Source organism: Pogona vitticeps, chromosome 11, assembly GCF_051106095.1.
Source record: "Pogona vitticeps strain Pit_001003342236 chromosome 11, PviZW2.1, whole genome shotgun sequence".
Taxonomy (NCBI): domain Eukaryota; kingdom Metazoa; phylum Chordata; class Lepidosauria; order Squamata; family Agamidae; genus Pogona; species Pogona vitticeps.
Window position 1 is genome coordinate 9338347 of NC_135793.1, and position 14813 is coordinate 9353159.

At 42.6% G+C, this 14813-nt stretch overlaps 1 protein-coding gene across 1 annotated transcript in view; it reads left to right on the forward strand.

Annotated features, from left to right (window-relative positions):
* Window positions 1-4718, forward strand: part of F8 (coagulation factor VIII) — a 41254-nt gene extending 36536 nt beyond the window's left edge. The window contains exons 21-26 of the mRNA XM_072981049.2: window positions 960-1045; window positions 2250-2405; window positions 2681-2825; window positions 2956-3104; window positions 3639-3815; window positions 4313-4718. Coding sequence (XP_072837150.2) covers window positions 960-1045; window positions 2250-2405; window positions 2681-2825; window positions 2956-3104; window positions 3639-3815; window positions 4313-4468 — 869 coding nt within the window. The 3' untranslated portion in view covers window positions 4469-4718. The remainder of the gene's footprint in view (window positions 1-959; window positions 1046-2249; window positions 2406-2680; window positions 2826-2955; window positions 3105-3638; window positions 3816-4312) is intronic.
* The last annotated feature ends 10095 nt before the right edge of the window (window positions 4719-14813 follow it).

Consider the following 14813-nt stretch of genomic DNA (forward strand, 5'->3'; position numbering starts at 1 on the left):
ATGTTGTTGAATTTGTTGATGCAATTGGGATCTCCAATGTGGTATAGTGGGTAGAGTGATGGGCTAAGATGTAGAAGACCTGGGTTCAATTCTGTGCTCAGCCATGGAAATTTACTGAGTTGCGGGAAGTGGTAGAACTGGGAAAATGACTCAGGTTCTACTGGGGCTGTTATAAGGCGCTTCCAAGCTGAGAGCATACAACGGATGTCAGAGAAGGAGCCACATGTTGATGTAATCTATAATGAATTCATCCTTGCTCAGTTTTAAAAACATCAATTCCCTTATAAGCATTTACGAGATTCCAAACTTCTCCTGTACCGTAATTCTTATTCCAGTCTAGTCCAGACTTCCTCTGCAGTGCTTAACTCGCAATGATTGTGAAGGGAATCACTTATTGAACGTACAAGATTTCCGGTGATTCATTCATTTTAATTCTGCCAGCTTCTGCTGGCTGTCAGCTGGACAGTCGGTGATGATCGCTTCAAATAACCTACAAGGCTCCATGCATATTTTCCATACTGAGTAATTTCGGGTCCTCTTATCTCTGCCTGTAAATGTTCGTAAGACGAGAGAGATTGAAAACCCAAGATTTCTCTCCATAGCAGAGCATGTAGACACTTGGGCTATTCACCTGACAAGAAAATAGTTAGAAGGGGTTCAAACAAAGATAGAAAACCCTAAATCTTAATTCTAATCAGACTGTCACGTGGCACAGAAGGCACCACGGAGACTGAGGAAAATAAGGTGACACTGATAAACAGAGCCTAAGATTTATCAGTCTAACAATGGACACGGAAGGAAGAAGACATGGCCTCTGGTTTCTCATAGCCTTCAAGATGGAGTCAAATTTCCATACCAACCCATAGGAATGTATGGAGGACTGAAGATATTCCATTGGGAGGGGGGGATTAATCTTATTTTCATGTCCCATTCTCTCTTTCTTTAATTTTTCTGTTAAGGTCAATGGTTCCCCAGTCTAGCCCGGCTGGACAAATCTGGATCCATCAATGCCTGGAGTACTGCCCAAAAAAATGCTTGGATCCAGGTAAGTTCCCCAGTCCTTGAGCAAAACTTTCAGCCAGGTATGTTAATAGCAACCTCAGAAGGGATGTAGAGTTACCAAGTTTTTCACTCCATCTCTGACTGCGAACTCAGTTTATTCTGAAGAGTAGGAACCACCTTAGAATAATGAGCTCTTGAGTCACGTTTTATGACTATGCATTTTATACTGCTGCTGAGCTGATCCAGAAAAGTAACTTTTCCCACGATTCTAGGCAAAGCTTGCTTAGTGTTTTACAATCTGTTATAAACTTAGGTCTGTGGCTACAGGTTTATGAACCCTTGTGATGCCGTTTGAAAATGGCTGTCTCAACTTTAATTATCCACAGTGCCACAGAACAGTGCTGTGCTGGGGGATTGTGGGTAATTAAAATGGCAGCTTCTCACAGGTCCTGCAATGTGGGGAGGAAGGTCCATGTCAGTGGGTGCACCCCGTGAGGGTCCTGTGGTTCCAACAGCTGTCCAAGGATAATATGTGCTTGGTGTTGTCCTAGATAAAGCATTTATGGAGAAACCTTGTAAAACAAACAGAATTCCTTCCAAAATGACCAAAAGATAGGGAAGCACCAGGGAGCTTAGAAGTATGTCTCTTCACACCTTTATATAGAAGGCTCTGTTCTCTGCTTTTTGGGAAAATTCATCTTTTTACTGGCCTGGTCCCTAAATCTTCCAGTAAGTGTTGTTCTTTGTCTGACTCTTCGTGACCCCATGGACCTCCAGTAAGTGTAGCTACTAGCAATGCTGGCTGGTATGTTCTAGAAAGTGTAGTTCAAACAAGAAATATTTTGGAACTCTGCTCTATTTGCCTTGACCTTCCTCCCATTAGGCAAAGACCTGTGTGAAAATTAATATCCATCCATCAATTAATCTGTCCAAATTCTGTGGTCAAAACATCTTTTTTTTCTATAACCAGCTGGAAAGAATTCCCTTTTCCTTCAGACCAGGCAAGATTTTGTTTTGATGGAAAGGTCAATTTGCCACTGGCTTTATCACTTCTTTGTACGTTTGATCGGCATAAATCTGGAAACTTTTCCAGAGCGGCTCTAGTTGAACCTTGCTTTGGGGCCTCCCCCGGTGAGCAAAGAGGGCCTTGGTCTGTGGCACTCCATGTGCTCTGCTCCGACGGGCAGCCTCTCTGGCTTGCACCTTTCAAAAAGCCCATAGAAGTGAATGTACCTGTTTATGTCCAGGTGGACCTGCTACAACCAAAGATCCTCCATGGAATAAAAACACAAGGAGCCCGACAAAAGTTCTCTAATCTCTACATCTCCCAGTTCGTCATCTTCTACAGCCTGGATGGAGAAAGGTGGAAAAGTTACAAAGGCAATTCCACCAGTGAGCAGATGGTGAGTCTCTCTCTCTCTCTCTCTGTGTTTCTCCTCTATCTGTCTGTCTGTCTTGTCCTGTTTGAATCAGAAGACAAGAAAAGGAAGGACAAGGAGCCACATTTGAATTTCTAAGGAAAACAAACCATGCAATTTATAGTCATGTACAACAGGGATGGGGAATCAGGTTTGTGAGACTCACTGTGTCCTCTAGTTAGGACCACCAGTGGAAGTGTTACTCCTTGGTTGGCCTGGGCAGTTCCTGATCACATCTTTAATTCTCTCCTTGCGTGCAGATATTCTTTGGGAATGTGGGGGCAACAGGTGTGAAAGACAACGCCTTTGACCCTCCCATTATCACTCGCTACATCCGCCTCCACCCCACCCACTTCAACATCCGGAACACACTACGTTTGGAGCTTATTGGTTGCGACCTGAACAGTACGGCAGTAGGAACTTCCTCCTTTCCAATTCATAGGGTTGGGAGGATCTTCCTTGGGTGGGTGGGGAAGAAAGGGGTCTGAAAGACGAGTGGGGCAGACATGTCTCTTTTTGCCTCTGTCTTCCCTAGGTTGTTCAATACCACTGGGAATGGAGAGCAAAGCGATTGCCAATGAACAGATTTCCGCCTCCTCTTACGTTGACAACGTGTTTGCCACGTGGTCTCCCTTTCAGGCCAGGCTGAACGAGAACGGCAGGACCAATGCTTGGAGACCAAAGGTAATTTGGCACCCAGTGGTCCCCCAGGGACCTGGAGAAGGATAATCCAAAATGGCGGGAAAGCACAGAATGGCTCAAAGCTCTACTAGGGGAAGAACTGGAGAGGTATTCCATTCAGTGCAATCAGAGTCTTTGGCTAGCAGTATCTGATTGCCTAAATGCAAAGCGGACTGGAAATCACGTTAGCCTCCTTCTCGCCGTTTGCTGTTTGCTGCAGGATGGTTCTCACAAGCAGATTAGCTCCACGTTACCTGAACATCATGTCTCTATCTGTAACTTATCAGGGGAGGATGACAGTTCAGAGATCCTAAGAGTCATCCCAGTGGCCAAAATCCTGTTCCGTTTTTGTGCTGGTGTAATTCAAGTGGAATAAACATCGCTGGCAAATTGCTGCAGGTTAACGAGTCAGTGTAAGAATTCAGTGTTATTTGTTGGGGCTCCAAGCAGCGACAAATTCATGTGGGGATCAAGACATAAAAACCCACAATTTTTCATGGGGCAAAAGGCTGAAGGTGCCTCTGGTCTCTCCTGCAGGTGGACAGTGCGACAGAGTGGCTGCAGGTGAACTTTCTTAAGACCATGCGAGTGACAGGGGTCGTGACCCAAGGCGCAAAATCCGTGTTTACCAAAATGTTTGTACAGGAATTTTCCCTTTCAAGCAGCCTGGATGGCAAGAACTGGACTCCTGTTTTGCAAGAGGAGGAGGAGAAGGTAGGGCTCTAAATTAGACAAGTGGGCGTTGGTGTTCCTGGTTCATGGGGCCTGCTCCAAAGATGGGAAAGTTACTTTTTTAGAATATAATTCCTAGAACCCCCATGGCCTGTGGCATGGTGAGAACTGTAGTTCAGAAAATCTATAGACTTTCCTCTCCTTCAGGGGCTCCCTTGGAAAAGTGGTTTCACTGAACTACAACTCCTAGGCACTCCCCCCCCCCCCGACCAGGATGCCCAGTGTCCATTTGGTTGGAGGATATGGGGTGTTATTGCACTCCAAAAATGTAACTTTTCCTCATTTCTTAGAGTAAAGGTTTGTAGAATTCGTGCTCCTGTAATGTAACTACTGGCTTTGATGTTGGAACTATAATTGTAACTAATTACTCTTAAAGTAATTATCTTGCCCCAAAAGTAACTTGAATGCTCAAGTGTATTCTTAGCCAATTTAGAGACCTGGGGAAACATGGAATTATATGACTTCCTGCTTCTTTTCAGATTTTCCAGGGAAATCAAGATCATACCAGCCCTGTGGTGAATTTTCTGGATATACCGATCTTTGCTCAGTATTTGAGGATACATCCACTACGCTGGCATAAGCATATTGCTCTCCGAATGGATATTTTGGGCTGTGAAACCCAGCAAATGGACTAGTGAGGATGGACTTGTTTTTTGCTTCCATGGAGAACTTTCAGCCAGCCTGGCACACGCCAAAGGAACATGCTTATAAACCCACCGCCCACTGCATTTTTGAAAACATATATTGTAACATAGAAAGCAAATGACAGTAACTGGAAAATGTCTTCCGGGGGGCGCGGGTTAACAGCTGTATTGTTCTATTGCAGCAAAATCGGCAGAATCCTGTAGCATTTTGTAGATTAAAATATTTCATTTGAGATAAGCATTCAAGGACTATGGCCTGTTTCATTGGATGCAAGAAACATATTATGATAATATATTTGCATTTGATGCTGAGTTTTCTTGCATTCATAAATAACATCGGCAAACAGTAATGGGTCCTTTCTTACAGATCCCGCCAGAACTAAGAAACTTTGGCCAGAATCCTATTGCTGATTTATGCCTGCATAAGGCAAGTCACATATGTCTTGGTGGCAAAGTGCCGTTCATATCCATGGGATCAATATCTGCAGATTCACAAGACCCCAGCATGATGCTCTGCAGAAGTTTGGGGACTACAGCTATCATCAACCCCAGCCTACCTGCTTTGGGATGATGGCCATTGGGGTCGAAAATATCTGGAGGTAGCAGGTTAAAAGCTATTGACAGACCCATTTCCACCTTATCTTTGTTTCTTCCCTGATTAATGAAGTCAGCTGACAAGCCTTTCAAATAATTTCTCTCCACTCTCTCCTTTGGCTATATAAATGCTAATGCCATCAGCTTCACTATTGTTTTCCCAGATGTTCTCTTCCCTCAGCAGAACTCTGAAACTGCCTGGCCTTTGGGTGTTCGAAAGCTGTGCATGTCCAGCCTTGGTGGGTTTAAATCTGCATCTGTAGTTGGAGAACAGGGCTGCCTAATTACAGAGCACTTGTCTAATTAAGATCTGTACTTTCTCCTCTTGTTTTCCTCCCTTGACTGGTTTCTATGCCTTCCCAGCATTAAAATCCCTACAGTCAACAAAATCAGCAATAATAGCAAGTAATAATTAATCAGAAGATAAGGTCACCTCCTAGCTCATGGTTATTTTCCACCAGCTTCTTGGCATCTGAGGAGAAGCCTCAGACACAGAGGGAGACTGGACCAGTGATTTATTTATTTAGCTCTCTGTCAGTAGATAGAGTGATGAATATTTATTATTTTTTACTTATTTTATTTAGAATATTTTTACCCCCCCCCTTCTCCTACAAAAGGACACAATGTGGCTTACATCTTTAAAAACAGATTGTTAAATGCTAAAACCAGAAACTATTCAAATATAACAAAGAGTTAATAACATTATACTCAAAATGTTAGGTAAAAGCATTACTTAAAAGAGATTTAGAAGCAACAAAATATAAACAGTTCTGTTTATTGTCTCCTAGACAGTCACTCAGGGAAAGCCTGTTTGAAGAGAAAGGTCTTTGTCTGTTTATACTATTAAGTTTGCTATAAGTCAATTCCATCCCGGCAGCACATACCAACACACATATGCGCGCACACACCATTTATACCCAGAATGGATTACAACATGAGTGAGAATTTTTTAAAAAAAAACATATTTAAGTACAGGATAATAGGTAAGTTTTCATTCAGACAGAACCTAAAAGTAATAGAATGAAGAAATGTCTGGATCATTGACATTGCAATTCCAGGAGATGCTAGAGTTGAAGATAAAGAAGTGGAAAAATCAGCAAGCTACAGAGACCTGGCGGTTGGAATATCTCGCTTCTAGATGAAACATACTTCAGTGATCCCCATCATCATCAGGTCTATAGGAACAATATCAAGAAATTTCACACAGTATTACAAGCAGTTGCAGATTTCAGAAATAACGTCATCAGAGCTATAAAAAAAGAGAGATGGCAGTATTAGGAACAACATACTTACTATGTCATATTTAACAGACACTTAAAACTGGCATCTCTTATATCGTCGTTGTTTAGTCGTTTAGTCGTTTCTGACTCTTCGTGACCCCATGGACCAGAGCACGCTATGCCCTCCTATCTTCCACTGCCTCCTGTAGTTGTGTCAAATTCATGTTGGTAGCTTCGATGACTCTGTCCAACCATCTTGTCCTCTGTCGTCTCCTTCTCCTCTTGCCTTCACACTTTCCCATCATCAAGGTCTTTTCCAAGGAGTCTTCTCTTCTCATGAGATGGCCAAAGTACTGGAGCCTCTGCTTCAGGATCTGTCCTTCTAGTGAGCACTCAGGGTTGATTTCCTTCAGAATGGATAGGTTTGTTCTCCTTGCAGTCCAGGGGACTCTCAAGAGCCTCCTCCAGCACCACAATTCAAATGCATCAATTCTTCGGCGGTCAGCTTTCTTTATGGTCCAGCTTTCACTTCCATACATCATACATTTCTTATATAATACCAGTCAATGTTTTTATAATGTTGATGGTGCCTGGAGTTTTTGAATAATAATAACAACAACAATATCATTTTCTTGTCATACCTAACTGACAAGGAGAATGTTGTGTCATTTCATCTTTTAAACTTTTTTAAATGTGTTTTTAAGGTATAGAATCAGGATCAGCCACCAGAGGGAAGCAGAATGCATGTCCTTATGATTTTCTGATATAGTACCACCATACCCCAAAGAGTACACAAAGTACTGTACAGTGAATTGCTTTTGCAAACAGTTATATGATAGCGATAAGGGCAGTTTTACTGCCTCAATAAACTATAACACACGAAGTTCCATTTTTTTAAAAAAAAAGGAAACGTTCCAAACTCTGTGACCAACAATAAAGCTAAGTCTTAAAATACCTTGAGGAGCAGACAAAAAAATTCCTAAAGAGAGCAGCCAAAATTCAAGAGGTGTTTTGCACTTGCATGCATGAAATAGCATGAGGTGCTGCTGCAAATTGTCACTAATTAATAAACTGCTGGTTGGATTCCATGCACCCAAACACAGGATCAAGTGAGCACTTAAGAAATTCAAGTAGGATCTTGTTAATTAGCAGTAATTTGTTGCTGGGATCTATTAAGTGTGCAGCTTAGATACCACCCCATAGCACTTAAAGTACTCTCTGGGCAGCTTGCAATTTACAACTTAATTATGCAGGCTATGTATTGCTGAAGGCCATTTCACTTACACAGGTGGTAAATAAGCGGTTCGATTCTGGATCTCGAGAGAAAAGGCGTCACCCTTGCGTAACTCAAGAAAAAAAAACCCAGATGATTATAAATACTGTATGATAATAGCTGCTCGATTACTGATAGCAAAAAAGTGGAAGAAGAACTGGATTTTTCAGCCACATTAATGGTATAATTAAATCTGGAATATTGTGATTAATGATCAAAAAACTTCTGAAATTAAGTTTTAAAAAGGATTTATAAAGTTTAATACATTTAATGAGATATGGGGTGACTTTATAAATGCCTATTGAATAAAGAAAAAGGGCCACTTTATAAATTTATTATTTATTTATTTATTTATTTGATTTATACCCCACCTATCTGGACCACCAGACCACTCTAGGCGGCTAAATGCTGTATTGAATAAAGCCAGGGCAAGAATATGTGCATTTCTGGAAGGGGTGAGGGATCATTTAAAAGATGACTGGAACGTTGTTATAATATATATATATATTTTATTAGCGGATGGTACCTGAGGTGACATAGTGGCACTGCGGGTTAAAGTCTCTGTGCTTCAGGGTCAGAAGACCTGCAGTCATAAGATCGAATCCACACAACAGAGTGAGCTCCTGTCGCTTGTCCCAGCTCCTGCCAACCTAGTGGTTCGAAAGCATGCAAATGCAAGTAGATAAATAGGGACCACCTCGGTGGGATGGTAACAGCGTTCCGTGTCTAAGTCGCACTGGCCATGTGACCACGGAAGATTGTCTTCGGACAAAACACTGGCTCTATGGCTTGGAAACGGGGATGAGCACCGCCCCCTAGAGTCGAACACGACTGGACTAAATGTCAAGGGGAACCTTTACCTTTACCTGAGGTGAGGGGGGCACTTTTGTTTTATGTTTTCATTTTTCTTGTATGTAAACAAACAAAAAGAGAGAGAAAAGGACCATTTCTTGGAGGAAGGGATTTCCAAAATTTGTGGTGCCTCCACTGACACTCCCCTGACTCCAGTACCCGCCAGTTTAAGTGAAGACCTTAGAGTCCCGGGAGACTCCCATGGGCAGAAGGAGTCCTTTAGAAAGGCAGGAGACCAGAAGGCACTGTAGCTATTCTGGTTCGAGGCCCACCTTGCTTCCATGAGGGCTAAGTCTGGTGAAGGTGTTGAACCATCTACATCTGCCATTGGGGTGGGGTGGGGGAATGGGGGGCTTAAGGAAGATGCCATCAGCGGATCCAGCCCCTTTGCGGTTCTTCCTTCTCATGGCTGTTGCCGCTTCCTGTTTCTATGGCTTCCCTCTCTGGGCCCAACTGATGTACATCACCAGGGAGAGGATAAGATGGCTGGAAGTTGATAATCCTACTGTTTTCCTCGGAAAGGGTAGCAATAGCATGAAGATCCTCGAGAGACTGGGACCTGGCAACTCTGGGTTGATGCTGACCCTGCAAAAAGCCCTGGGCTATGACCTTCCTGGTTGGAAACTGTTCCTGGATGGAGCTGGACAAGGGCTTTCAGGTTTCATTTAGTGCCCCCTTAAGCCAAGCATTAGAAAACATCTCTTTTGGTGACCGTCAACAGAGAACCAGACCAAGCTTGAGACTGCTTTTAGGACTTGAATAGCTAGACCTAGTGTTCAGCAACCTGCTTCTTCCAACTTCTTCCGTTTGGTGACTGGACGGTTCCAGCCCAAGATTCTCTGCTGCCTAAGGCAAAGGACCAAGTGACAGCCATCTCAGTTCCATGTACGAGAGTGAATTGGGTGGGCATTTGAATCTCGTGTCAACACTTCGAATGGGACAGGGCCCTCCACTACACCCGAGGACAGCCTGTGAGCTTACAGAGTGGTATATAGGGAAAAGTTTTCTTTTTAAACCAGTTTGGGCAATGTTGATGCACTGTACCTTTTAGACAGACAGACAGACAGACAGACAGACAGACAGACAGACAGACAGACAGACAGACAGACAGACAGACAGACAGACAGACAGACAGACAGAGGAAGTTTTCTGGGAGGAAGTTTTCTTTGAGGAAAACTTCCTCCCAGAAGTGGAAGGGGCAAAGCAGGGAGTCTTAAACTCCTGTTCTTTGCTTTTCTTAAAGGGGGCAGATCAACCAGGGTCCCTTGAGGCGCATATGCCATGTGAATGCCAAGGTTGCACCAGATGGAATACCGGATTGCTACCTGACCTTACAGTAAGTGACCTAATTTAGCCAACACCAGTTCGGTCGAAATGAGCCATGTATCCAAAACCTAAGTCTCACCAACGCTGATGGTGTTGAAGTTTGAGTATACATTTAAAGAATAGGTAGCTCTGTAGTATTCCCCAAACGGTGCTATGGGAAAAGGGATGGACTGCCTCAAGTGGGTTGAGGACCTGCTGCCACCTGGAACCTACGGCAGCTCACACTGTGAGTAAGTGTGAGGTCACAAACATTGCTAGGTTCTGTGTAGAAGCCATAGAGTTTTGCTGGGCTTTTCTGGACCTGGATTCCATTGGGAACCTCTTTCCCGTAGACTCTCTGTCTTGCAGCACGTTGGTGAGCCTTGCTTACTAATGTAACTTCTGGGCATGCATCGCCTTCTGATCTCTGACAACATAGGAATTCATTTGGCCTTTAGCCCTTTCGACAGAATCAGCCGTGTCAGTGGATTAACAGGGGCCACAGCAGTGTGTGTAGATTCTCGGTTGCAGCCGAGGGAGCTCGGGAAACCTGCTCCTCTGTGGCCTGAAGACCACAGGACATCCATAGAGCAGGAGAGCGGCTAACCCAGGTGGCCCACCGAGTGCAGGCATGGATCCACAAGAGCGGATCAGAGATCTGCAGATGTAGAGATCTGCCAGTTGCATTCTCATGGCATTTCCCAGATTCACACTGGCTCTCCTGTCCCACCCCGATTGCATAACGGTTTGTGGATTTTCCTATGTGGAATTTTGCACCCTTATTTCTTTACATTCCCACCCACGCACCCCATGATATATGCCTTTTACTCAGAGTTTGAAAAATTACTAGTACAAGTAAGGTAGCTGTATGTAATTTTGCCATTACATTTTTTGTAGTGTAACTAGTAGTTACACTATTACTTTTAGGTTAATGACTAACACACAAGTTACTTAGGTAGGATGAGTAACTCCCAGTTACATTCAAAAGCAATTTATAAAGAGTATTTAATTCATATTTGGAGGCATTTTGATAGGATTTTTTCAAGTTTTATGCCGTTTTCTTATCGGTCATAAGAGACAAAGGAAGTATTTGTTAGTTTTGCTTCTTGTGTTTTTATAAATATTTGCAGTGTGCAGTATCAGAATTGGCCATTAAAGGGTAGCAGAGAGCACTTCCCTGTACATTTATGTATTAATAGTAAGGATAACAGAAGGTGTAATAAAACACAAAATGATGAATTAATTACATGCTAGGAACAACAGTAAGAGCCTTGTTGCCAATAAATAATTAGTAATACAAGGAGATTCTTTTACAATGTAATGTTCCAAACGCTGCTTTTGCTACGATACTCATTCTTTTCCTTTGACTAAAGCACATTTATTGAATGCATCCATTTTGATTTACACATAGTTCTGATGTGCAGGCATGGTTTTGTGAATATTTTTTTGTATACAAAATTCCTTGGATACAGATTTCCAGTGCGTGATATGCTCTGTTCTGTTCCCTGTTTTGAGAGACAGGAAATGGAAATTTCTTTATGGAAATGTGAACTTGGGAATCCCCCCCCAAAAAAAAAATACCTGTGTAGGCATGTGTGTGCATTTGTGTGTCTGTCATACTGAACAACATATCTTTTTTTTAAAATTAGTTCTGTGTAGGAGAGAAAATAAAACACACCTCGGCCCCAGGGGGTGTAGTTAGATTGCTTGCAGAATATTTCCGTATGGACTCAGGAGAAAAGCTCCGGAGCTCAGCCTTTGTGCTGTTGAACAACTCAACAGCTTAATGGGCTATGAAGTGGATGTCCTACAATAACAAATTGTGGTTTTGCAGCATGAGCTGCTCTGAAGTAGAGAGTGTGGAGGAGGGGATAATTAATTGGCTGCGATTTCCCCTGGAATTAAGGAACACAGCATCTCAGATAGTGTTTTGGTAGAGTCAGGGCTCACAGGATTGTTGCTGTTGTTGTTGTTTGGGGTTTTTTGTTTAGCATAAAGTGAGGACTTCTGTCTCTATTCTGTCAGTCTCCTTAATAGTTTCCTCCAAGAAACCACAGATTTTTCCAGCAGCAATATATTGCTCTGATCTGTTGCTATTCTAGTGCCACATGTTTTGCCCAATTTGGTCTTGCACAAGCAATGGAGACCTGTTGCCTTTACTAACTGTCTAGTACTGGATCACCGGAAGAAATATCAACAACCTCCAATATGCAGATGATACCACTCTGATGGCAGAAAGTGAGGAGGAATTAAAGAACCTTGTAATGAGGGTGAAAGAGGAGAGTGCAAAAAACGGTCTGAAACTCAAAATAAAAAAAACACTAAGATCATGGCCACTGGTCCCATCACCTCCTGGGAAATTGAAGGGGAAGATATGGAGGCAGTGACAGACTTTACTTTCTTGGGCTCCATGATCACTGCAGATGGAGACAGCAGCCACGAAATTAAAAGACGCCTTCTTCTTGGGAGGAAAGCGATGACAAACCTTGACAGCATCTTAAAAAGCAGAGACATCACCTTGCCAACAAAAGTCTGAATAGTCAAAGCTATGATTTTTCCTGTAGTGATGTATGGAAGTGAGAGCTGGACCATAAAGAAAGCAGACCGCCGAAGAATTGATGCCTTTGAATTGTGGTGCTGGAGGAGGCTCTTGAGAGTCCCCTGGACTGCAAGGAGAACAAACCTGCCCATTCTGAAGGAAATCAACCCTGAATGCTCACTGGAAGGACAGATCCTGAAGTTGAGGCTCCAATACTTTGGCCATCAATGAGAAGAAAAGACTCCCTGGAAAAGACCTTGATGTTAGGAAAGTGTGATGGCCAAAGCAGAAGGGGACGACTGAGGATGAGATGGTTGGACAGTGTCTGCGAAGTAACCAACATGAATTTGACTCAACTCCGGGAGGCAGTGGAGGATAGGAGGGCCTGGCGTGCTCTGGTCCATGGGGTCACGAAGAGTCGGGCACAACTAAATGACTAGACGACGACGACTGAATTGTTGCTATAGTTCAACACTAGAGATGGGCATGAATCACCCATAGTTTGGTGGTTTATGCTGGTCTGTCCATTAGACCAATGGACAGATGTTCCACAGTTTTGGGCCCTGCCTTCTCTGACAGTCACCCAATCAGAGGCAGTGCCCAGAGGAGGTGGGTCAGGGAAGCAAGGACGATGGATGACCTGGCACGAACCACTGAACCGACAGTTCGTGCCCACCTCTAATCGACGCGGTTGCTGTTGTTGCAGGCGGTCAATTCGTTTCCAAAATATGATGACCTTAATAAGGTTTTCACTGTGCATGAAATGTTCCTGCCGTGATGTGCCATTTTCATGCACAAACCCCAGGCATTTTTCATGGTCATTTGAACCCAAGTCTCCCGGATCCTAGACTGACCCTCCATCCACTATATCACACTGACTCTCAAATACAGTAGATTCAAATTTCTGCCTGCATGTTGGGCTGTTCTTTAAAGTGTGATATGGAGCTCATTGTGATGAGCATCTGCACTTCAGAACTACCCTTGAAGATGCTACAGGTTTTAAACCAGTATATCTCCAGCTTCTGAATGTAGCTATGGATGCCTTTGACTGATTCACATTTCAAAAGAAACCAACTGGAGGGGGAAGATCTGAGGAAATCGAGTGTGGCCTTAATGAAAATTAAATAAATAGATTTCTCTAATTATTCAGCAGCTAAACTACAAGTCCCCCACAGTAGACCGTCCCTTATTTGTTAGTTTACCTCAACAGGCACTTATTGTCTCAATGCAATCACGCAGAGACTCTGGTAAAGAGGAAGAACAAAATATTTCCATTTCCTTATGGTTCTTCATAGATCAAGACAAATATTATATTGTATAAAAATGTTATGTTATTACATCACTGAGCTAAAATAGTTAACTAGCTTCATTATTGACTAGTTACATAGCTGACAAAACACTTCGCTCTAACTGCCCACTTCTGATAGACTCTGAAAGATTCAACACAGGCAAAACCTGACTAACTGTAAAAAGGTGACAAAAGACTCTAAGATAGAGAGGGAATTATTGGCTGTTATTGGATTGATTGACATTCAATCTCAGTCCAGAAAAGTCCCTCTCATCCAAAACCTCTTAAAGGCACTATATGTAGGTTGCAACATATCCAATAATTTCCACCTCTTGGATTAAAGTACTGGTCCCCAAACTTGGGTCCCCATATGTATTTGGACTACAACTCCCAGAAACCCTTGCCAGCACAGCTAGTAGTGAAGGGTCTTGGAATTTTAATCGAAGAACATCTTAGGGACCCAGGCTTGGGAACCACTGAACTGATGCGCAGCTGGGAATGTACCGTATTTTTTCATGTATAAGGCTATACTTTTGTCTAAAATCTTTAGACTAAAAATTGAGGTTCGTCTTATACATGGAAGTAAGCTGAGCAGAGAATGAAAACAAGTGGAGGGGAAAGCAGGGATCAAAGTGATCCTGCAGTGCTTTGATCCCTTTCCCCCTTCACTTGCTAAGCCCTACTTAGATTTCTTAATTTTGGATTAGAAAATACAGATTTATTTATTTATTTATTTATTTATTTATTTATTTATTTATTTATTTATTTTATTTTATTTTATTTTATTTTATTTTATTTTATTTTATTTTATTTTAGTTATATCCCGCCTATCTGGTCTTGCGACCACATGGAAAAATACAGGCAACTATCCTTGCTTAATACTGTTCTGAATTCAGCGATGCCGTTCTCAGCTTAAAGCCTCCACAGAATTTCATTTGGAAATGTGCATGGCATCGAAAACTATATATTTCAGTTCACCTTTTAATGTGTATTAAAATAAGTGCAAATAAATGTAGAAATAAAGATACAGGGTTATATGAATGACTGTGTGGAAGCAATACAGTATAAGTTTTAAACAGACTGATCCATCAACACACACACCCCTCCAGGGTGGACATGCTATTTTTCTACACATATCACAGGGTAACAGACCTACAAATGCACTGAGATGCATTTTGTTTCGAACTCAGCTCCTGCTGGTTTCAGAGCAAGCAGGTGCGATCCTCCAGACGCTGTTGGACTATAACTCCCATCGAATCAAGTCA